The sequence below is a fragment of the Neovison vison genome, chromosome 12, assembly GCF_020171115.1.
Source record: "Neovison vison isolate M4711 chromosome 12, ASM_NN_V1, whole genome shotgun sequence".
Classification (NCBI taxonomy): Eukaryota; Metazoa; Chordata; class Mammalia; order Carnivora; family Mustelidae; genus Neogale; species Neogale vison.
In genome coordinates, this window is record NC_058102.1 from 501,839 (window position 1) to 523,613 (window position 21,775).

Sequence of the window (21,775 nt, forward strand, 5' to 3'; positions counted from 1 at the left end):
ATGGGTAGGCGTGGCTTGGGCTTACTGTCTGGACCCTGAGCTCCCAGAGAGGGTGTCCTCTTTTCTAAGAAGGGGTACTTCACAGACATGGTCCAGCCAGCACACATTAAGTCACTGCTGCGTGCAGACCCCAGCACACACTGGCATGCCTCTGGGAGAGAGGGCCTGTGTCCCCCTCCTTAGGCTGTGGGGCTATTGGGTCAGCTCTATGGTCCCAAGAACAGCTCCAGGATGACTTAGGGCATAAGTAAGGCTGAAAGGCCATGTAAGGGAGAGTGAGGGTACCTTTGCCCATGCCTGAGGGAGGGGGTTGTCTGGGATTCTGGTGATGGGGGAAGGGGTTTGCTCCCAATCCCCGTGTTGCTTGCGGGGGTGCAGCAGTGAGATGTCCCACCCCACAGCCTCCAGGCACACATACATGTCCAAGCACACACAGCATCAGCATGGCCGGTCGCTTCATTTGATAAATACACACTGTTCAGAGCCTACCCTGAGAGAGTTCTTCTGCTTCAAGGACACCCCGCAGCAGATATAAAGGGGATTTTGTGATCCAGCCAGCTTCAGGTAAGGCTGGGTCCAAGTGCTCACACGTTTCCATAAGTCTGAACCCTTCCCAGCATGCGCTGCTATGTCCTCGGACAGTGGGGCTGCTGCTGACAGGCTCCCCTCTCCTCCACTCCGGGCATCGCTGTGGCTGTGGCTGGGGATGGGCTGGGTGCACAGGGGGCAGCCCCACTCAAGCCACGTGGAACAGGTGTGGATATCCCCCACAAGGAAGGGGTACTAGGCAAACAACTGACATCCCCCATCCCAGGACCCCAAAAATGACATGGTTATGACCCATGCTAGGTTCCCCAAGATTCAGCTGTTCAGAAGCAGGTGGAAAGCGCTAAGCTGTGGATGCCTGGGGCAAGGAGGTGGGAACCTAGAGGCCTGGCTTCCAGACTGAAAGTCCACAAGCCACTCTTCCCTCCCTCCCTATACTGGACAGGACAGCCAGGCAAGAGCTGAGTCACTGAGGACCCCCTATATTCTGTGCAGCTTAGAGAGGAAAGGCTGCAGTTTCCAGAGATGGGGTTACCTCCCTTGGAGGACAGGGGTGTGAAGGGATCCGGGGGGCTGTCCTATCATGGGGCCAGTGAAGGGTAGACACTGGGCATGCATGTTGGGGTGCAAGGCATGGTGGGGGAGGACAGGCCAGCCTCAAGTATTCAGGATGCTGACAGACTGGGGGGTGACCAGCCCTCCTATTTCCACTTCCCCATTTCCTCCTAATGATGGGAGGAAGCCGCACACAACCTCAGTGACCTTCCAAGTTGCAGAAAACAGCCCAAAACCATGCACTGCTTGCTAAACAGCATGAACCCCACCCCACCCCCGCCCATCCCCTGGCCCCTATGACAGGACCACAGTAGGAAGTTCTTCTGATCTCAGAAGTACAGCCAAGAGACCAGCAAGTAGCCAGAAAAGGGTGGCCTGGGCCAGTGGAGGGGAGAAGTGGACATGGAGATGAGGAATGCAGTCTTGATTTTGACGGCTACCCCCAAAACCCCCCGGGGGAGGCGTGGTCAGGAGAGCTGGGGATGAGGGTTCTGAGGCCCCGGGCTGATGTCTGGGGAGGAAGCTCTTCTGCCTGGGTTCCCCACTTGTGCCTGCTCACACCTGAAGCACCTGCCGCCCCCCACCCCTGCTGCTCTCCCTTCCAAGCCACCACCTTCTCTGGACTCAGACCTTTCTCACCCACACCATGCAACAGTCGTTCTGGACCTGCTGGCCAGGGTCGTGCTGTGAACATGTCCAGCAGGGCTCCCCATCAGCCTGAGAACAAAAATGACATCCCTGCCATGGCCCCACACAGCCAGCCACAACCCCCCAGCCCAGCCACCATACTTGTCTGTGACCCAGCTCAGTCCTGGAGAGGGAGGACTGTGGACGCTTGGCCCAGCTCCACCGGTGTCCCCTCTCCAGGGGACTTCCTGATCTGTCTGGCCCTGTGTCCTCTCCCCACCCTAACCACCCAGGAAACCCCCTGGTTGCCGCTCATCAGTATTACAACCGCGAGCCTCCCCCGAAGGCGGCCTGGCCTGGGTCCTGGGGACCAGGTGGGCACCCGAGGATGAATTATGACCGAGGGTCTCTGCTGGGCCTGACCGCGAGGAGGGGCCCGGGCTCCCCTAGGGGCGGCACAACCCCACCCCTCCGGCCGGGGCGGAAGGGCGGGGCCTATCGCCAAGGGAACCTCCGGGGCCCCGCCCGCCCGGCGCAAACAAAGGCCGCCCCCCTTCTCCCGGCCGCACGGTCAGCGCCGGCTGCCCGCTGCTGGACGAGCCTCCTGTCCGGCCTTAGCTGAAGCTCCACGGACCCCGCACAGAACCCCAGCGCGCCTCAGCCGGCCCGGAAAACACAGCGCAGGGCGGGGACTGCCGAGGAGGCGCGGGGTGGGGCGGCCGTGGGAGGGGACACCGGTGTCCTCACCCCAACACCGCCCGGCCTACACCGGCTCCTAGAGGGGAAACTGAGGCTGGGGACGGCTCGGGACTTGGCCGAGGTCGTGCAAGGCTGGCTGGTGCGACTGGGACTCGGCCGACGCCACGGTCCGGGTTCGCTGGGTAGTTACGTTTGCCTGGTACTGGGTCGACGTGTTTTGTTTTAATCTGGCTGTCAGTATTTGAAAATCAGGACATTTCCCATAAAAACTCAAGCTTTGGTTTGTTTGGAAGAGGAAGAAGATCGGGCAACAGCCTGGCTGCCCACTTTCCTGGGAGACGCAGCCCCCCCAGCGCTCTCCCTACAGAGAGCGCCCGGGGACACCTGTCACGGGGGCAGCGCTGTCTCCGCACACTTGTCACTTTTAAGGGGGAGGTGACGAGGCGCGGGCCCCGAGCGCTAGAGATATGCGGGGAGGCCTTCTTGCTGGAACGAGGAACATTGCCCCGTGAGGAATCATCCTCCCAGGCCGTGAGAGGACGCGAGGAAACGTGTCGTGCGCGAAGGAGGAGCTGCGGTTACATAGCTGAGGAGCCCCCCAGTACCTAGAAAAGTCAGGGTGGGCTTCCTGGGAGAGGTGACAACTGGGGGACGGGATTAGAAGGAGGAAAGGCACCAGGAACCAAGAAAGACCCATTTGGAGATGGCCTTTTATGGGTACAGCCCCTCAAACGTCCCCCCCATGCCCCGTGCCGCCGCTGTCCCTGGTCCTGACAGGGCTGGTCCCCAGGCCTGACCGAGGCGGGAGGCCGCTGCTGGTCCACGGAAGGTTACCAGGGGACGAACCGCACCGCCAAGGCCGCAGCGGCCTCCGAGAGCCGGAAGCCCGGCGAGCCCAGGATCCAGAGCGCGTCCATCTGCCCACCCCACAGGGAGGCCTATCTGACCAAGTGTCCAGTTGCTCTGTAGTGATGAAGGAAATCTCTGCCCTGGCTTCTTCGATTTGGAGGGTTCGCCTTCATTTCAGAGGGAGCAGGCTGGTGGGGAGTCTCGCGCAGGGCCCGGAGCAGGGGGTGGGAGAGGAGGGGTGCGTGCACCGGAGGTGCAGGCTCGGGTGCTGGCAGGGTTGGGTGCGGGGAGCAGAGGCTGGTGAGAGGCGGTGGCGTCCTGGATGGGGCGGTGCCCGGCCGAGCAGATTGCGGGCGGATACTTGGGGAAGTGCGGACCCCAGGAGGTAGAGGCGGGCGGGGCGGCGAGCTGGACGCCGGCCGTCCCTCCCCCAGCGCGGGCGCAGCGGCCCCGGACGAGCCCAGGAGGGGACCGAAGGGCTGGTTTCCGCCCGGCCGCCGCCAGGCAGGGGCAGGAAGCCGCGCGTCTGTCCCCGCGCGCCACCCACCACCACCGCCCCGGCCCCGCCCCGCGCCGCCGCCCGCCGCCGCCTCCTCCCGCCGCCCTCCGTCCTCTCGGCTCCGGCTCCCGCGCGGGGCGGGGGCGGGGGCGCGGGGCGGGGCGCGGGCCGAGCGGCGGCCGCTTCGGACATGTCGGGCCCGCGCGCAGGCTTCTACCGGCTGGAGCTCAACAAGACCGTGTGGGAGGTGCCGCAGCGGCTGCAGGGGTTGCGCCCCGTGGGCTCCGGCGCCTACGGCTCGGTCTGGTAGGGGCGGCGGGGAGAGCGGGGAGGTGCGGGCGGGACTGAGCGCGCGCCCCCTCCCCTCCCTCTGCGAGGTGCCGGCGGGAGGGGCCTCGCCCCGCCTCCGCCCCCGGGCTTTTCACGGATCGCGGCAATGAATGGGGGGTGGGGGGCGTGAAGGAAACTTTCCCACCGGGCGCCGTTCGGGTTTGGGGAAAGGGGTCGTTCCTCCGTCCCGTCCCAGCCGGAGCATCCCCCACCAGGCCCAAATCCTGCGGCGTCACAGTCGGCGAAAGGGCGGGTCTCTTGCGCCCCTAAATGTGCAAGCATGCGTCTAGGTTGCGCCCCCCCCCCATTCCCTCCGTCAAAGGTTTGGCATCCCTGGGGTCTGGCAGATGCCCAGGTACTAGGGTGGGTAGTTTTGTTTGCCAAAGGAAAAGCCTAACTTGGGGGAGGGTAGGATCAAGCTCCATGGCGGGTCTTGCCCCTCCCCTGTTTTCCAAAGGGTCTCAGACTCTGGCCAGGGCTTAGGCCTGAGCAGAGATGCCTACCATTCCCCTACAATACTTGTGGGGATCTAGACCGCAGCCCATTTTTTTGCCCTAACCAAGATAGCTCAGACCACAGCCCCACAGTTGGGCCCTGGGGCTCAGACAGAGCATAGTCTGGAATGGGAGAGAGGGTCAGGATTTGGGTGAGGCCTGTGTGGGTTTGGGGAGGGTCTAGGGGGTCTCAGGGTAGGGTGGTTGTAGGAAGTTGGTTGCAGGTGCCATACTGATGGGCTGAGTGTGGGCGTGGGTGTTGAGCAGTGTCCCCCCAAACCCAGTGGGGTCATTACAGAGGCCTGAGCCAGGTGGCTGCTGTCCACTGAGGGAGTCTTGGAGGTGGGGAGGCCAGAGCTCAGGGGATGCGGCATTGCTCTGACAGAAGTTAAGACTGGGACTTCCTGAGGCCCCCAGAGGTCCAGTGCTGGAGCCTGGACCAAGAGTTTCTGCCCACTCCCCATCTCTTGTCATTGGCCCGCTTGTCAGAATCGTCGGGCTGGCCATCTCCTCCGTCCTGGCTCAGGTCTCTGTCTCCATCTCTAAGACCTCAAGGGTGGGAAGAGGGTCAGGATAATGCATGAGTGGTCCCTGGGGAATATAGAGTCCTTGCTGGAATCACCTTGGGTCTAGAATCACCTTCTGGGAGTTCCTAGAGAGTATCAATCTCCCCAAAGGAGGCCTGGGTCCCCCACTGCACTTAGTTGATGGGGACCAGTGCAGGTGATCGCCCTCTCCTGGGCTCCTGTGTTCTCCTGATGAAGCTGGTGCCCCAGTGCCAGATTCCTGTCACTCGACTCTGCCGACAACTGGGCAAAAGGTTCCGCTGCCCGCATGAGCAGACATTCCCCTACCTGCCTCCCCAGAAGTGACAGACCTTTCCCCACAGGCCACGGTGGGGGGGGGCATGGATGCCTCAGGCACCTAGCTAGCTTTCCTGCACCGCCACCTGGGCCCCTGGGCATCCTATGCTGCAGACACTGCTCCCGGGGCCGCGTGGACCCCACTCATTGCTGGGGAAGTGGCATTCTAGAGAGTGGAGCTAAAGGGAGAGGGAGGGAAGGAGTGAGCATCAGGGAGAGGAGGCAGTCTGTATGAAGGCATGGATGGCTCTTCGCAGGGCTCCAGTGTTGGGCCAGTGAGACTCCGGGGTGTGGGGGGGCAGCCTTTGCATTTGAAGCTGATGCCTGTGGGCCTTGTGTCTCCTGTGAAGAGCAGATGCGTGGGCATCGGGACCTCTGGGGAATGGGGTGGACCAAGGGGAATGTTCGTGGGTCCAGACCCTGCATATTGTCCGGTTTCTCACTCTTAAAAATAATAACTCGGTAAACACCTTTGGCCAGCTTTTCCTCCGTATTTTGACTCTTCAGAGGTGTTGGGCACCCAGGGGCTTTGAAGGTGGCTCTGGAACCCTGCAGGGTAGGGGGGCCTCCTGGAGCCATGAGCCAATAGGGGAGCCAGAGGGCTGTCTGGGGGTGAAAGGGGATGGTTTAGTAATGGCTGTTTTCCTGACTGGTTGGTGGAGACTCTCCCTCAGCCCCATGCCGAGTTGGGGAAGAAGATCCGGGTTAGGACTCCCTGGTGGCGCAGGCCCGGCCCCTGTGGGTGCGAGGGTGGGCTGCCCCTTGAAGAAGAAGGCCCCCAAAGAGGCGCAGAGGAGAGGCTTCCTGGGTGCCGGTGTCGCCGTGTCCCACCCCCCAGCGGCTGTCTGAGCAAGCGCGGGGGCGGGAAGAAGAGCCCCACGGGAGCCGCCGCCGCGCCCCTCCCCGCGCGGCCTCACTCCCCCCGGTTGCAGCTCGGCCTATGACGCGCGGCTGCGGCAGAAGGTGGCGGTGAAGAAGCTGTCGCGACCCTTCCAGTCGCTGATCCACGCGCGGAGAACGTACCGCGAGCTGCGGCTGCTCAAGCACCTGAAGCACGAGAACGTGAGCGGGGCTCGCGGGGCGGGTCCGCCGGGCGGCCGGGCCTCCCCGGGCGCGCAGCACGCAGGGGCCGTCCAGTCCTAACTCCCGGCCCCACGCAGGTCATCGGGCTGCTGGACGTGTTCACGCCGGCCACCTCCATTGAGGACTTCAGCGAAGTGTGAGCGGTCGCCGGCGGGGCCACAGGGAAGAGCGTTGGGGGTGGGGGGAGAGGCTGCCTCTCGGTGCTGACCCCCCCCTCCCAGGTACCTGGTGACCACCCTGATGGGCGCCGACCTGAACAACATCGTCAAGTGCCAGGCGCTGAGCGACGAGCACGTCCAGTTCCTGGTTTATCAGCTGCTGCGCGGGCTGAAGGTGGGCGCCGCAGGGGCGGGCACGGGGCGCGGGGCGGCGGTCAGAGCCTGACCCTGCCACCGCATCCCCCTCTCCCTCTCGCAGTACATCCACTCGGCGGGGATCATCCACCGGGTAGGTGGCGGAAGGGTGCGGGTCGGGGCTTCTGCAGGGCCCGCGCAGGGGCTCCTCCTGCGCTCACGCCCCGCCTGCCCCGCAGGACCTGAAGCCCAGCAACGTGGCGGTGAACGAGGACTGCGAGCTGCGGGTGAGCCAATGAGGGCCCCGCCTGGCTGCAGAGGGGTCGTCCGGGGAGGTGCTGACAAACCTGGTGGTCGCTCTAGATCCTGGACTTCGGGCTAGCCCGCCAGGCTGATGAAGAGATGACCGGCTACGTGGCCACTCGCTGGTACCGGGCCCCCGAGATCATGCTGAACTGGATGCACTACAACCAGACAGGTGACATCTGCCGGCCGGGCAGGTGTGCAGGGTGGGGCCAGGGTGGGCTGCAGTAATCACACCAGGGCCTGGGGACTGAGGGCGGTGGGTACAGGGCCAGGAGCCCAGGCCCCTGGGGGGGGGGTGTGTCCAGTCTTGGCCGGCAAGCATTCAAAAATGGACCGCAGAGGGTCCAAGCGCCATGGGTCCTGGGCTAACTCTTCTCCCTCCCCAGCGTTGTACTTAGAGGAGTAAGGGGTCTGCTGTCTGGGGGCCTGGGTGCAACGGAGAGCCCCCTGTGCACAGTCTGGGCAGCACCCTGATTCTCGGAAGGGCTCCTTGGGGAGGGTGGACTGATGGAGCCTCCTTCCCCAACAGTGGACATCTGGTCTGTGGGCTGCATAATGGCTGAGCTGCTCCAGGGAAAGGCCCTCTTCCCAGGAAGTGACTGTATCCTTGGCCAGGTGTGGGAGGAGGGTGAGCCAGGAGCCCCTTGTGCTGGGTGGGGCGCAGGGGAGGTGGGCACTGGCCCTTTCTGGCTGGCCTTGCCTTCTCTGCCCCATGTGGGGCCCCCTTGGGCTCACTGACTCCAGCTGTAAGAGAGCACGTTTTGGGTAGCGCCCCAAGGTCTGGGATCTGGGGGCCTGGGAAGGGTCTATTCCTGGCCAGTGGGCATTTCCTCAGCCGGACAGACATCGACCAGCTGAAGCGAATCATGGAAGTGGTGGGCACACCCAGCCCTGAGGTTCTAGCAAAGATTTCCTCAGAACACGTGAGTTGCTCGCTGCGCGCCCTCTCCGCTGACCCAGCTCCTGGGCACTCCAGAGGAAGGGGCTCTGTGGGAAGAGACTGGCAGGAGACCTGGGTCACGGTGGACCAGAGCCCAAGACAGGTACCTGAGCCCTTCGGGGAGAAACAGGTGAACAGGGAAGGCATTCCTGGCACGAGGACAGTGAGGGTACAGCCTCAGCACTGACAGACGGTGGGACAGTGAGGGTACAGTCTTAGCACTGACAGACAGACATCGCCTTTGCCAAGGACAGGGGGTGCCCCGGGCATCGGGAGCCAGGTAAGCCGCGGGAGCCGCCGCATCCGTGGTGGCAGGGGCCCTCTGGTGTGCGCGGGCTCTGGTCCAGGCCTGTCAGAGCGGGTAGGTCTTGTCTTAGCAAGTCCTTGCCTGGCTTTGGGCAGGAGGGGGCCGGTGTGTGAGCCGCCCCCTCAGGCCCTTCCGCTGTGCCCCCAGGCCCGGACCTACATCCAGTCCCTGCCCCCCATGCCCCAGAAGGACCTCAGGAGCATCTTCCATGGGGCCAACCCCCTGGGTGAGGATGGGCTCTGGGGCTAGGCTGGGCTCCCCGTCTGGCCCTACGCGCACGGCTGACCACCCCGTCCCTACGGACCGCTCCGTAGCTGTGGACCTCCTGGGAAGGATGCTGGTGCTGGACAGCGACCAGAGAGTCAGTGCGGCGGAGGCCCTGGCCCATGCCTACTTCAGCCAGTACCATGACCCCGATGACGAACCTGAGGCCGAGCCCTATGACGAGAGCGTTGAGGCCAAGGAGCGCACCGTGGAGGAGTGGAAGGGTGAGAGATGGGGCCGAGGGCCAGGGGTTGGGCGGGGAGGGGAAGTGGAGCCCAGGGGCCTGACGCTGGCTTCATTCCCCGGCAGACTAGGAGTTGCCGGTTTCCTGCTGGAAGCATCCCACTCCTCCCCAGAGGAAGCATCCCACTCCTCCTTCCCACACTGCCCGTGCTCCTGGGGCTGGGCTGTGTCCAGCAGAGGCTTGGGGCAGCACAGGGCCGGCTCTAGAAGGAAGCCCCCCGGGTCTGAGACTGCCCTCAGGATGGTGGGCCCGGTCTGGGCAGCCAGCACCGGACAGTCAGGTGGAGGCTGTGGGCCAGTGACGGCTCGAGTTCAGCCTTTCCCTTCACTCCCTAGAGCTCACCTACCAGGAAGTTCTCAGCTTCAAGCCCGCAGAGCCACCGCAGTCTCCCGGCAGCCTGGAGATTGAGCAGTGAGGACGCGTGCCTGCTGGCCCCTGGGACTGGCGGACGGGCAGGAGCATGCCGGCTGGATTCCCACAAGGGCCGCCTCCCAGCACCACTGGGGCCAGCACCCTGAGCCTAGCTGGGGCTCCCTCGCCTGCACGCTGCCCCTCGTGGGCAGTCTGTACGCATGTGAACGCACAAGCGTGGGCATGGGTGCAAGCCGCGACTGCAGGAGTCCAGACAGAGCACCCTGGACTTCCTCAGTCCTCTGCCTCCTCCCAACCACCTGGGTCTCCTGTAGGACCTCATCTGGAAGCCTTGGGGTTCCCCTGGGGAGTATGTCTGTCTCCAGACCTCCTCGGTCCCAGAGGGCTGTCTCTGGAGGGCGTGGTGCCCTGGGGCCAGGCCCTCTGGAGACTGAAGGGAGGGTCTTGGTTGTCAGAGCCTCTCAACCTGGAAGGGGCGGCAGTCCTGGGATGTGCTAAGACTCTGAAGATCTGAAAGCTGAGACCATCACCACGTATCCGATGAGAAGACCATCCTGGAGCCCCGTGTTCCCCTGGGCCATATGTGGCACATGCATACTAATGCGTGCTCCCGGTACTGACATGTCAAGGCGCGTGTGAATCTGGGGGGGCCTGAGAGCCAGCCGCCATGAGCAGCTGGAAGCCTGAAGTGAGGTGCCTCTGCTGTTACTTCCCTTCCCTCAGTTCCTGGTTGGGGGTGGGCTGGGGCGCTGCCGCTGAGATCCTGGGTGCGCCATGCCAGGGGCTCTGGTGGACAAGGGACAACCAGGGAACAAAAGCCAGGGCTTTCTCCTGGAGTGCGGGGGCTGCAGCAGATGTGAAGAGGTGGTTGGTACAGGGGGCTCCAAGCTTGATGCTGGTGGGGGGTGGAGGGGCACACCCAGTGTGCCCTTGGACTCAGACCCTGACCTTGGCCAGGAGCTGATGAAGAAGCCTCTGCCTGCTCTCGCTCTACCTCGGCCCTCCTCCGGCCCTGCAGCTGAGCCCTGGACTGTTCTGCCCTGTGGTCCGCTTGCCTCCTTCCTCCTTCCAGAATGGAGCTGGTCCAGTAACCGGTGGACATGACCCTATTCAAGATGTTGGGGGAGTGGGTCCCCCAGCGAGGGGCTTCTCTTTGAGGAGGTGGTGTCCTGTGTGTCAGGTGGTGACCCCCCACCTTGCAGAGGTCTCAGCGTCAAGTGCCTGCACCGGGGTTTCACAATAAAGGGGTTCTCTCCCACTCAGCTTGTGTCCGAGGCCCTGCTGCCTGGAGCGGGGAGGTGGGAGCTGGATCTACGCCTCACACTCCCAGCTGCTCTGACCCCACCAGTCGCCAGTCAGACAAGCAGCCATATTCAGTCCAGCACCCTCCCTGCTCCCAGAGAGCCGAGGGCCATGGGGGGCGGGGCAGGGTGAGTTCTGGGTCCAGGCTGATAGGCTCTGATCCAGGACAGGGCTTGAGGCAATCCACAGATCAGCCCACTGCCCTGGGGGGGCGGTCACTGGGCAAGCTCGGCGTCTGGTCTGGTTGCAGCTCTGCCCCTTCTCTCAGTGGTCAGGAAAGCTGCTGGTGGACAACCAGGACTCCCTGGGAGCAAAGGCTTGTCCTGCCCTGGAGCTGGGTAAGATGGGGAAAGTAGCTTTCCTTTCCTTCCTGTTTAAGGGGTGAGAGGGCCACTCCAGCCCTCGGGATGTCCACCGAGCTCCTGCTGCTCACCGCGGCTCGGGAGGAAGAGCACTGGCCTCAACAGGGATGGGGCAGAACTTCCCTTGGATGGGGCATCTGTGCCCTTGCCCTGGGCCTTGGGGGTGGAGATCTTCTGGGAGCCCCACCAGGGGCTGGTCAGTTTAGCTACGGGGCCTCAGGTCCTGGGGAATGGAAGCAGAGCTGGGACATGCCCCGCGTGGGGAAACCTGCCAGACCCCTGGGCCCCACCATAAGTAAGTGAGCCAGCTAGGGGCTTCCTGGAGGAGGCAACCCAGGGCATGAAGGGCACAGGTGGTTGTGACTCCGGCGGCCAGCCACTCTGACTGGTCTCCAGCTGCTGGGTGCTGCGGAACACCAGCCCGCAGCCCGGGTGTAAAGCTGCCCTGGCCGGCTCTGAGCTGCTGATTCATGGTGTCTGCGGCCAGAAGGGCACAGAGGAGCCGCGGGGGGCCCTGCAAATCCTGTTACCCCCCTCTGTCTCCGACCTGCCTCATGGAGCTGGGGGAGGTCCCGGAGGGGTCTCTGTCTTCCAAGAGCATCTGGTCCAGGGTGGGGCCAGACCTCTGGAAGGTGGATGCCAATGGCCCCACCGAGGGGTAAGGGGGGCGCTAAAGGCCCAAGCCGGGCCCTCCTTCACCCCTGGGGTCAGGGATGACTTTCTGCAGAGAGGAGAGGCTCAGGCCAGACTTAGGACAAATGAGGAGAAAGCTGGGAAGGAGGCAGAACAGGCAAAGGGACCCCCACAGACTCGGAGCAGGCTTCCCACCTGCCAGGGGGGTGCAGAGAAGGGAGCTGGGTGTGCACCAGGGCCCAAGGAAGACCTACAGGACCAGCCTGGGGTTGGGGGGCCTGGGGTGGGTGGTGGTCACACGGAGGAGGCCCAGCTCGTCCACAGGGAAAGGGGGATGCAGGCGTTGGGTGCTGGGGGACCCCACACTGGGATGTGGATGGATCCGCCCCAGGGGAAGGGGGCGGCCTGGAGGGTGGGCGGTTGGCCTGGGGGTCACAGCATTCAGCTCCGGGCACTCCGGGGTGGGGGCCCGGGTTGACGGGGTGGAGCTGGGGAGGGACGCGGACGGTGACTTGCAGCTGGGAATAGAGGTGCTAAGGTCCGGACTGCCCAGGATGGGCCCAGCTCCCCGGGCGCGTGGCTACCAAGGAGGAGCCGGAGCCCCACGGGACTGGTGCTAAGACACCCCCAACCCGGCCCCGGGGAGTCCGGCCCGGCCCGGGTGAAGAGGCGGCCGGGGTCTCCAGTGCGGTCCGGCCCGGCGCGGCCCCGGCGGCGCTCCCCTCCCCCGCTCCGCCCCGCCCCCACCTCCCCCCGCTTTGCCGCCCGCGGCGGGCGCCTCAGGTTTCCGCGGGGGCCGGAGGGCGGGCGGGGGCGTCACGTGCGCGCGGCCCGGGGGCCGGTTGGTCCGCAGGCGGGGGAGGGGCCGCGCGCTCCCCGGGCCGGGGCTGGGGTCGAGCCGGGGTCGGCGGCTCCCGACTCCCTGGAGGGCGGCCCCAGGACGGAGAGAGCCGGAGGCCGGAGGGCCCCAGCGGCGGCCGGGCGACGGCGCGGAGCAGGCTTTGCCCACGCGGTGGCCCCGGCTGATCCCGGGCGCCCGGTCCTCGCGGCGCAGCGCCCACGGGGTCGGGGTCGGGGTCGGGGGCGGCGCCCGGGCCGGCCATGAGCTCGCCGCCGCCCGCCCGCAGGGGCTTCTACCGCCAGGAGGTGACCAAGACGGCCTGGGAGGTGCGCGCCGTGTACCAGGACCTGCAGCCCGTGGGCTCGGGCGCCTACGGCGCGGTGTGGTGAGCGCGAGCCGGGCGGGGCGGGGGCGCGCGGGGGCGCGCGGGGGCGCGCGGGCCTCCCGCTGACCCGTGCGGCCCGCAGCTCGGCCGTGGACAGCCGCACTGGCGCCAAGGTGGCCATCAAGAAGCTGTACCGGCCCTTCCAGTCGGAGCTGTACGCCAAGCGCGCCTACCGCGAGCTGCGTCTCCTCAAGCACATGCGCCACGAGAACGTGAGTCGCGCCTGGGTCCCCCCCAACCCCGCCAGCGCCCGCCCCGGCTGCTCCGCTCCCTCCCCGCCCGCGGACCCTGCCCCCCTCGGCGGCCCCGCCCGTGCGCTGTCTGGAGACTGGGGGGCCAGGCCGTTGGACCCCGGAATTGGGGGAGGCTCCACGTGGTGAGCCTTGAGAGCCGCTGCTTCCCTGGGGTCCAGGCCTCCCTGCGAAGCCGGTGCCCGCGAAGGGCTTAGCTCCTTGGCTTCCTCCTGGGGCCACATCTGCCTCTTCAACCCAGGCCCTAGTCGGGTCACGGCCCCTGGCCCAGGCCAAGGGCACCCTCAGCGTCTCACCCCAACCCTGCCTCCAGCCAGGAGCCTGGAGGTGAGAGAGAACGCGCACAGGCGACCAGCGGTTATTCTGCAAGGGACGCTCAGCCTCTTCCCTCCTGCTGGGCATCGCACGGGCCGCAGCCCAGGCCCCCTTCTCCAGCCCCCCCCCCCAGCAGTCTGCTCCAGTCCCCCGGCAGAGCTGGACACGGAGCAGGAGCCGGCATCCTGGCAGGGGTACCTCAGAGCCTTGCGGAGGGGTTGAGGGAGCTGTGTGGAGGGCACTAAGAAGAGTGCCCCCCCCCCCCGGCCGCCCCCAGTGACTTCTTCCATGGGGGGAGGGATGGCGGATCCGGGGCCCTACCAGGGAAGGGTCTCCCTTTTTTCGGGACCTGCCCATAGGACACCACGTGCGGCTGCCCTGGGTCTCTCTTGTGGCCACTGCTGGCTTCTGAAAGCCCTCCTCACTCCTCCCTCCTCCCTCCTGGGAGAACTGTTGTTCTCCATGTTCCTCCTACAGCCCTGGACTCTGCATCTCCCACATACACCATTCCTGCCACACCCCTAGTTTGGGCCCCCTCTCAGGGCTGGTGGTTTGGGTACCCAGACCCTGGGCTGATCATACTCTAGACAGGTGGTCTAGGCCCTCCTGGACCATCAGAGCTGCCAGCCTCCATCGGGGAACATGAGTCCCATGTCTGCCAGGAAACTTGTTCCCTCAGTTCTTGGCTGACCCTAACCCTCTTAACCCTTTGAGTGGGTCCTTCACTCTGTCAGACTTTCCATCTCTGTCCTTAGCCTTTCCCCAGTGAAACCCACTCACGGTGGACACCAGCCCAGCGCCGACCTCACCACGACAGTCGTGCCCATGGTCTGCCCCCTCAAGGTTTCCTCCTCCTCCCCATCCACCCCCACTCCCACTCCCCACCCTGCCCATCCCCTACGGTCTCAGGGCTTTCTCTTCAGACGCTGCTCACCCACGGCCCAGTCCCCTCCTCTGTGCCATCTCAGTTGAGGTCCTGATCCGCCAGCACGGGAGCCACTGCCTCCGTGGGCCCTGCACACAGCTGGGAGGCTCTGCCAGTCGTCACCTTGCTTTCTTAGGAGAACACTGAGGCTGTGAGAGGCTGAGCGCCATGGCAGGGGCTGCCCTTCCGCCCTTCCCCTACTTAAGGCCAGAAGCCGCACTGCAGAGGCACAGAAGTCTCTAGCAACATAACAGATCCCCCTCACCCTTGGGAACCCTGTCTTCTAACCTCTTCTTGTCAAGACGCTGTCCCGGTTCCCCAGGCCTCCCTGGCTTCCAGGCCCCTCAGTGACCATCCCTCTGTGTTCTCACCTCCCCTGTGCCCATGACTCCGGCCCTGCTGGCCGCAGAGCTCGCCTCAGTGTCCCTCCACCTATGTGCACTCTTGCTTCCCTCCTGTCTGTCCCCACACGGCAAGCAGTGGACACACTTGTTTAAACCCTCGCTCAGAAGCTCTTAGGGTCCCAGCCAGATCTTCACCTGGCACGCACGGGCCTGCTCGGGCTCCCTCTGGCCTCTCCTTGGCTACTGCCTGGCATGGGCCTTGGCCACCTGGCCTTTCTCCCTGTGTTCCTCAAACACGTGAAGCGTTCTCCCTTCCGCCTCGGCCGCCGTTCACACGGCCTCTGCCAGGTGTCCCCCTGCTGGCCCTTCCACCTGGCCACTCTGCCGTATAGGCCTCCCAGGGGTCGGCAGGGTGGGCTCCGCTGCCGGCCTGCCTTGGGCTCTCCAGCAGGGGTGAGGCCCCCTGAGGGACCTGCTGGTTGTCGGCCCTCCCCCGGAAGGCTGTCCCCCCTGGTCTCGGGTCTTCCTTGGAGATAAGAAGAGGAGGAGGAAGGGCCATGGGAGCTGCCCCTCCCCCAGGGGATCCCTATGGTCACCGTTCAAAAATAGCCTGTGTCTAGGGGCATGTGTGCCAGGGCTGGGCCGCCCGCCAGCACACAGAGCCAGGCCCTGCAGACATTGGGAGGAGACGGGGATGGCTGTGGGGGGCTTTTCTGCCCTGAGCGCAGTGCCCGCTCTGGGGGTGTACCCGAGCCGCCGTGCCCGCCGCCGAGCCCCCATTCCACACAGTCCTCCGGGTTCCTCCCCAGGTCATCGGGCTGCTGGATGTGTTCACTCCTGATGAAACCCTGGATGATTTCACAGACTTGTGAGTGTAGTCTTGGGCAGGCTGTGCCGGGCAGCGGAGTGTTGGGTTGCTGCCAGGTGCCGACGCAGGTTCTGTGTTGGCGTGCGGGCCTCCCCGCAGCCCGGGTGGGGGTCCCGAACCCAGGACCCATGGCAGTGGCACAGCTGGGTGGATCCTGGGCCTCCTCCACCACACTGGGGGCCCACCGCCCTGGGCGCTGGCCCCCGCCAGAGCCGGAGGTGCGAGTGTGGGCCCCATCTGTTAGTCGGCAGGCCCCGTGCCCTCCGACCCCGGCACTCCGTGTGGCCTGTGGGAGAGCTGCTGACCTTTGCTGGCGGGCAGGGGAGGGGCGGCAGTTGGCCTGCCTGTGGCTGCCGTCCCTGCATTCATACTGCGGTGGGCCCAGAGCCAGAGGCTGAGCTGGGGAAGGGCTGAGGAGAGCGCCTCACCGTCTGACCTTGCAGAGGTCAAGGACCTGCACAGGCCCCTGTCCTGGCGAAGTGCTTAATGTCTGTCCTCTGTGGCTCTCTCCTGCCACCTGTCCGGTGTGCTCCTCTGACCCATGTGCCCTGCTGTCCCCACCCCTGCCCACAGGCCCTGCCCTCCTGTCTCTGGCCCCTCTTTTGCCTGTGATCCCTGGTGCTGCCCGGATCCTGGCCTCCGTGCGGCCCTGCAGGAAACCGTTCTGGGTGGGGCAGGGTGGGCAGAAGAGCTGTGGCAGGGCTTGGGAGAGGCGGGTGGAGCCTGGCGCTGCCCGCGTGTGTAAAGGGGAGCCCGTGTGCCGCGGGGCCGCCTCCGGGACCCCCAGGGGCCGAGTGCATGTGACACCGGGCATCTGCACGCACCCCGTCCCTCAGTTACCTGGTGATGCCGTTCATGGGGACTGACCTGGGCAAGCTCATGAAGCACGAGAAGCTGAGTGAGGACCGAATCCAGTTCCTCGTCTACCAGATGCTGAAGGGGCTAAAGGTGGGAGTGTGCGGGGTGCGGCCGGGCTGGGGCTGCCGGCCCATGGCGCTGGGGTCTCCGGGAGCTGACTGCCGCACTGTCTGTCTCTGTAGTATATCCATGCTGCTGGCATCATCCACAGGGTAGGTCCTCTTGGCGGTGGGAGGGCCCCCTGGCCTACAGGTGAGGGAGGGGCCTGGCTGCCTGGAGCCCCCATCGCGGGGGCGTAACTGTTGGGGGCGAGGGACCAGTGCCCTTCTTGGAAGGGCTGTTGGGCGGGGCTGACCGGAGGCAGGGAACAGGGGCTCTTCTCTGCATATGCCCCCGTGGGAGGGGCTGCGCGGCCACCTCTCTCCTGCCCCCAGGACCTGAAGCCCGGCAATCTGGCTGTGAACGAGGACTGTGAGCTGAAGGTGTGTGTTGTGGGGGAGGCTCTCCCCACCCATTCATCTGCCTGTTGCCCTTGGCCCTCAGGCCCAGGCAGAGGGCTCAGACCCAGCCATCTAGGCCACAATGGCACTGGATCCTGGAGGGCATGGGGCATACTCCGTACCTCATTGAAGTGAAGGAAGGGAAGTGGCCCCAGTCCCCGATGTCTGAGCCAGGGTAGGGCCAAGGGTCCTCTCCAAATAGGCTGGCCAGTTCCTGGGGTGGGCAGGGAGTAGGGGAGCAGGGACAGGACGCCTGCTGAGACGCCGGCTCCTGAAGGTGCTGGAGGGCAAGGTCGTGGCGCTGCGGCCATGGGGAGGAACTCATGGGGACGCTCGGGGAATCTGTGGCCATGACCTCAGGTCCTGGAGGGCCGGGGGGAGGCCCCGGTGTGCCCAGTTCTCCCGGATCACAGGCTGACCCGGCTACTCCCTGGGGCCCCTCTGCCCCACCTTCCCGATTCTGACCGTAGATCCTGGACTTTGGCCTGGCGAGGCAGGCCGACAGCGAGATGACCGGGTATGTGGTGACCCGGTGGTACCGGGCACCCGAGGTCATCTTGAATTGGACGCGCTACACGCAGACAGGTGAGAAACTGCCCAGAGACGCAGAGCCGCCCTGGCACCAGCCTCCTGGGTCACACCCTCTGGCTTCCAATTCTTCATGGGAAGTCGGGGGCCAGCTCCTCCCCGGGAAGGCTGCTGAGTTGGGATGGGAGCCGGGAGAGGGCGTGACAGGCTAGACACGGCCGCCTTGTCCGTGTCTCTCCCCCGCCCCACCCCCCTCGACGTGTGTGTGCCCCTGCCCTCCCTGGCCCCCCGAGCCCTGACGCAGGGGCTTCTGTCTCAGTGGACATCTGGTCGGCGGGCTGCATCATGGCAGAGATGATCACAGGGAAGACGCTGTTCAAGGGCAGTGACCGTATCCTACCCTTGTCAGGGGGCAGGCAGGGCCTGGGGGAGGGCTGGGCGTGCTGCCCGGGCCCGGAGGGGGCGCGCGCTGCTCTCTGCCCTGTTCTGTGCTCCTGACCTTGGCGCAGACCTGGACCAGCTGAAGGAGATCATGAAGGTGACCGGGACGCCTCCTGCCGAGTTTGTTCAGAGGCTGCAGAGTGCCGATGTCAGTTGGGAGCTGGACGGGGGCTGCGGGGGCTGGGCCTGGGTCTGGGGGTCAGACCCTTCCTTTTGCTTCCCGAAAAGGCGAAGAACTACATGAAGGGCCTCCCCGAGTTGGAGAAGAAGGATTTTGCCTCCATCCTGACGAATGCAAGCCCTCTGGGTACGACTGGACTAGGGGGGAGCGTTGGGTCAGGGACTAGGGTGCCGTGGCCTGGGGCCCTCCCTGAGCCGTCCTCCCTGTAGCCGTGAACCTTCTGGAGAAGATGCTGGTACTGGATGCAGAGCGGCGGGTGACCGCGGCCGAGGCGCTGACCCACCCCTACTTCGAGTCACTACAGGACACGGAGGACGAGCCCGCGGCCCGGAAGTACGACGAGTCCTTTGCTGATACGGATCACACGCTGGACGAGTGGAAGCGTGAGTGGCGGCTCTGGGCAGGGCCTGCGGAGGGGCCTTGAGAACCCAGTGCCGGGCTCCAGGGCTCAGGTTTGGGTCCCCCTACCTGGGGATGCCGGTCATGTGAGGGATACACAGACGGTCAGAGGGCACTGGGGCTTCTTGTCAAGGTGACCTCTGGCTGAAGGTGAATGAAGGACGAGACAATGTCCCCGGCAGGGGGTTCAGCACTGACAAGAGCAGGAGGTGAATTCTGAAGACTGTGGGAGACAGCTCCCGGCTCAGGGCAGTTGTGAGCCCTAACTCTCTCCCTGCCCCGGCGGCCCGCCCCCGGTGCTGCCTGTCTTCCCCCTGTCCTGGCCAGAGACCTGGGCTGCTCTGGAGCCCGTCTGTACCCTCTTGTCCCCCAGACCTCCGCTGTTCCCTCTTGAGGTTGTCCCCATCTTTGCACTCTCTCTCTCTCTTTTTTTTTTTTTTTAAAGATTTTTAATTATTTATTTGATAGACAGACAGAGATCACAAGTAGGCAGAGAGGCAGGCAGAGAGAGAGGAGGAAGCAGGCTCCCCTCTGAGCAGAGAGCCCAATGTGGGGCTCCATCCCAGGGCCCTGAGATCATGACCTGAGCTGAAGGCAGAGGCTTTAACCCCCTGAGCCACCCAGGCGCCCCCTAATTTAAATTAGGACATGTGCACGTGTGAGGCCGGGCAGGGCAGAGGGAGGGAGAGGACCTCAAGCAGACTCTGCTGAGTGTGCAGCCTAACACAGGGCTTGGTATCACGACGCTGAGATCCTGACCTGAGCCAAAACCAAGAGTCGGACATTCCACTGACTGAGCCACGCAGTGCCCCTCTTTGCCCCTTCAGGACCTCTCGCACCTGGACTGCTGCACACCAGGTGGCAGGATAGGGCCCACCCCAGGCAGCCTCCTCCACACCCTTGCCCATTCCTTCTAGTCCCGCTGAGCCGTGCGGACCCACCGAAACCTGAGCTTGGCACCACCGGGCTTGGCATTGTCAGGCGCCTTAGAGCGATGTCCCCTGCCCTCATCTTTCAGGGCCCAACTAGCACATGCTCGGCCTCAGGCTGGGCTCGGGGACACCTGCCAGGTGCTCAGGCTGCGTGCTGGGGCTGGCTTTGCAGGATGGCAGGCAGTGAGGGCTGGGCTCCGTGTCTTTCTCTTGGTGGCTGCTGGACCAGCCTGGAGGGTACTGGAAGTACCTGCAGACAGCATTCAGGTCCGGTCCTGGCTCTGCCTCAGACCTGGGGCCTTGGTGCTGCACATGGGGGTGGGGTGGGACGGGACTGGTGCTTCTCAGACCCTGTTCCTTGGTCACTGGGCAGCTGGGTGCCTTGGCAGGGCCCCACTCTTATCTGTGCTTATATGTTGGGTTTGGTTTGATGAAAGTCTTCTGTTGCTAAAAAAGATAACATGAAGGGGCGCCTGGGTGGCTCAGTGAGTTAAGCCGCTGCCTTCGGCTCAGGTCATGATCTCAGGGTCCTGGGATCGAGTCCCACATCGGGCTCTCTGCTCGGCAGGGAGCCTGCTTCCTCCTCTCTCTCGCTCTGCCTGCCTCTCTGCCTACTTGTGGTCTCTCTCTGTCAAATAAATAAATAAAATCTTTACAAAAAAAAAAAAGATAACATGAAAACCACAAGCCACAGAACCCTTTCTGTGGTCCCCACCCACACATGGTGGTAAGAGCTTTCACTTTTGCTGCAGACCGTGGTGAACACGTGACCTGTTTGCGGCCGAGCCCCCGGTTAGGAATGCTGACTCTCCTCACCTCCCATTTCTCTGGGGACAGCCAGCTTCACACAAACCTCCCCTGTGGGGGCTGACCCCCAGGTTAGGGTTAGGTCAGGGGCCTGGGGGCCCCCGACGGGGCAGGAGCACACAGGTGCCACAAGCAGGGTGAGCCGCACAGAGTACCTGCTCTAAGCACAGTGTTTCCTGCGCTGGGCCTGTGGAGGACAGGTGTTCCCCACGCAGCTGCTCCACTGGCCGGACTGGCCAGATGAGCCTGGGAATGCCGGGGGCGGGGCTGTGCAGAGCCGTCCCTCTGCAGGCTGCTCTGAGGGGAAGCACATCGGGCCTTCTCCCTTCCTCTGGGATGGCTGGCTCTGGGCTCACATTTCAGGGACCATGAGCATCTGGCGAGGAGGGCAGAAGCTGTGGGTGTTTGTGGGAATTCTTGTCATTGAAGTTGTTGTGGATATTCGGGGTCCAGGAACCGGGCTGTGTTCTGGTGGGACCACTTGAGTGGACACATGGATTTCTATTCAGAGGACAGCGTCTCCTCCTTATGTCAGGGTGTGGGGCGCCCGCATGGCCACTCCAGGGCTGCAGGAGCCCCATCAAGGCGGATGGCGCCTGTGGATGGACACAGGTGGGCTGAGTGTGGCAACAGCCTGTGATGAAGTCGCATGTGTGGGACAAGGGCAGCCTATCCAGCACCTGCACTCCAGCAGTGACTTCTGACCCTGATGTTTTCGGGGACCGGCTAGGCCCCTAGGTCAGTGGCTAACAGCCTGCACTATAGGCCCGGGAGCTCTCCCCTCCCCCACCCTGAGAGGCAAGTACCAGTGCCCTGGGCCCAGGGCTCTTCCTGGGTCCCTGGCTTCCACCCTGGGTATTCATCCTAGGAGGTGATTCTGAAGAGTGATGAAGTCCCTTCTCCCATGACAGTCTGTCTCTGTCACCCCAACCCAGGTGTCACATATAAAGAAGTGCTCAGCTTCAAGCCTCCCCGGCAGTTGGGGACCAAGGTCTCCAAGGAGACGGCTCTGTGAAGACCCGTGGGCCCTGAGAGGTGGTGAGGATGCCTTGGGGATCCTGGCTGGGGCTCCTACTTGGAAGGGCGATCCTAACGATCACTGTGACTTGGCTGAGGCTTATGTCCCAGGAGACCTCGGGTTCCAAGGATGCCCCCACCCACCCAAGGCTGTTACCCTGCTCTCAAGGTTCCCACTTCAGTCTAAACTTGGGGGAACATCTGGACCTTCTGGACAGGATGTCAGCCTGATTGGGGACTGGCCTCTGACTCCCTGAGTGGTAGTCCCCTCCCCCAGGTGCAACAACAAGCCTCAGAGCCTGTGTGGGGCTGGGGGGTGAGGCTTGGGGTCAAGGCCTGGCCTCTGACCTTGCCTGCTCCAGCCCCTGCTGAAGCCCAGCTGAAACAGTTGAGAAAGGACAGGGCAGGCGCACAGTGCCTACTCAGGGATGTCTGTCCTGGGGGGTGTGGCTGTGGACTCCCCTGCACCCCCAGCCCAGAATGGGCCCACACAGCTGGAAAGAATAAACCCTTTTGTAGAGAGCGCACTCTGGCTTTTCCAATTCTCAGGCTGGATCTCCACCTCTGGGCATCTGAGCTGCAGCCTGGCACAGAGAAGCTGGCCATGGGCCACCA

The 21,775-nt window shown here is 64.3% G+C and overlaps 2 protein-coding genes across 6 annotated transcripts; both read left to right on the top strand.

Annotated features, from left to right (window-relative positions):
• The first annotated feature begins 3,965 nt into the window (after positions 1-3,965).
• On the top strand, positions 3,966-10,533 carry MAPK11 (mitogen-activated protein kinase 11). Its single transcript, XM_044228059.1, has 12 exons — positions 3,966-4,081; positions 6,395-6,524; positions 6,623-6,681; positions 6,767-6,878; positions 6,963-6,992; positions 7,078-7,125; positions 7,202-7,316; positions 7,674-7,745; positions 7,988-8,067; positions 8,539-8,617; positions 8,706-8,879; positions 9,235-10,533. The coding sequence occupies exons 1-12, from the start codon at positions 3,966-3,968 to the stop codon at positions 9,312-9,314; spliced, it is 1,095 nt and encodes a 364-aa protein (XP_044083994.1). The 3' UTR covers positions 9,315-10,533.
• A 2,367-nt stretch (positions 10,534-12,900) lies between these two features.
• MAPK12 (mitogen-activated protein kinase 12) lies at positions 12,901-21,687 on the top strand. Of its 5 annotated transcripts, none has more exons than XM_044227953.1 (12): positions 12,975-13,006; positions 15,439-15,497; positions 16,334-16,445; positions 16,538-16,567; positions 16,790-16,837; positions 17,326-17,440; positions 17,703-17,774; positions 17,893-17,972; positions 18,053-18,131; positions 18,215-18,388; positions 21,079-21,181; positions 21,272-21,687. In XM_044227953.1, exons 1-11 carry the CDS (start codon positions 12,992-12,994, stop codon positions 21,156-21,158), a joined length of 864 nt encoding a protein of 287 aa, XP_044083888.1. In that variant the 5' UTR covers positions 12,975-12,991; the 3' UTR covers positions 21,159-21,181; positions 21,272-21,687. The 5 variants fall into 5 exon arrangements, with proteins under 5 accessions (XP_044083892.1, XP_044083888.1, XP_044083889.1 ...); XM_044227954.1 differs by having other exon boundaries at positions 21,259-21,276; XM_044227957.1 differs by having other exon boundaries at positions 12,901-13,006; positions 21,079-21,687.
• Positions 21,688-21,775: the final 88 nt, after the last annotated feature.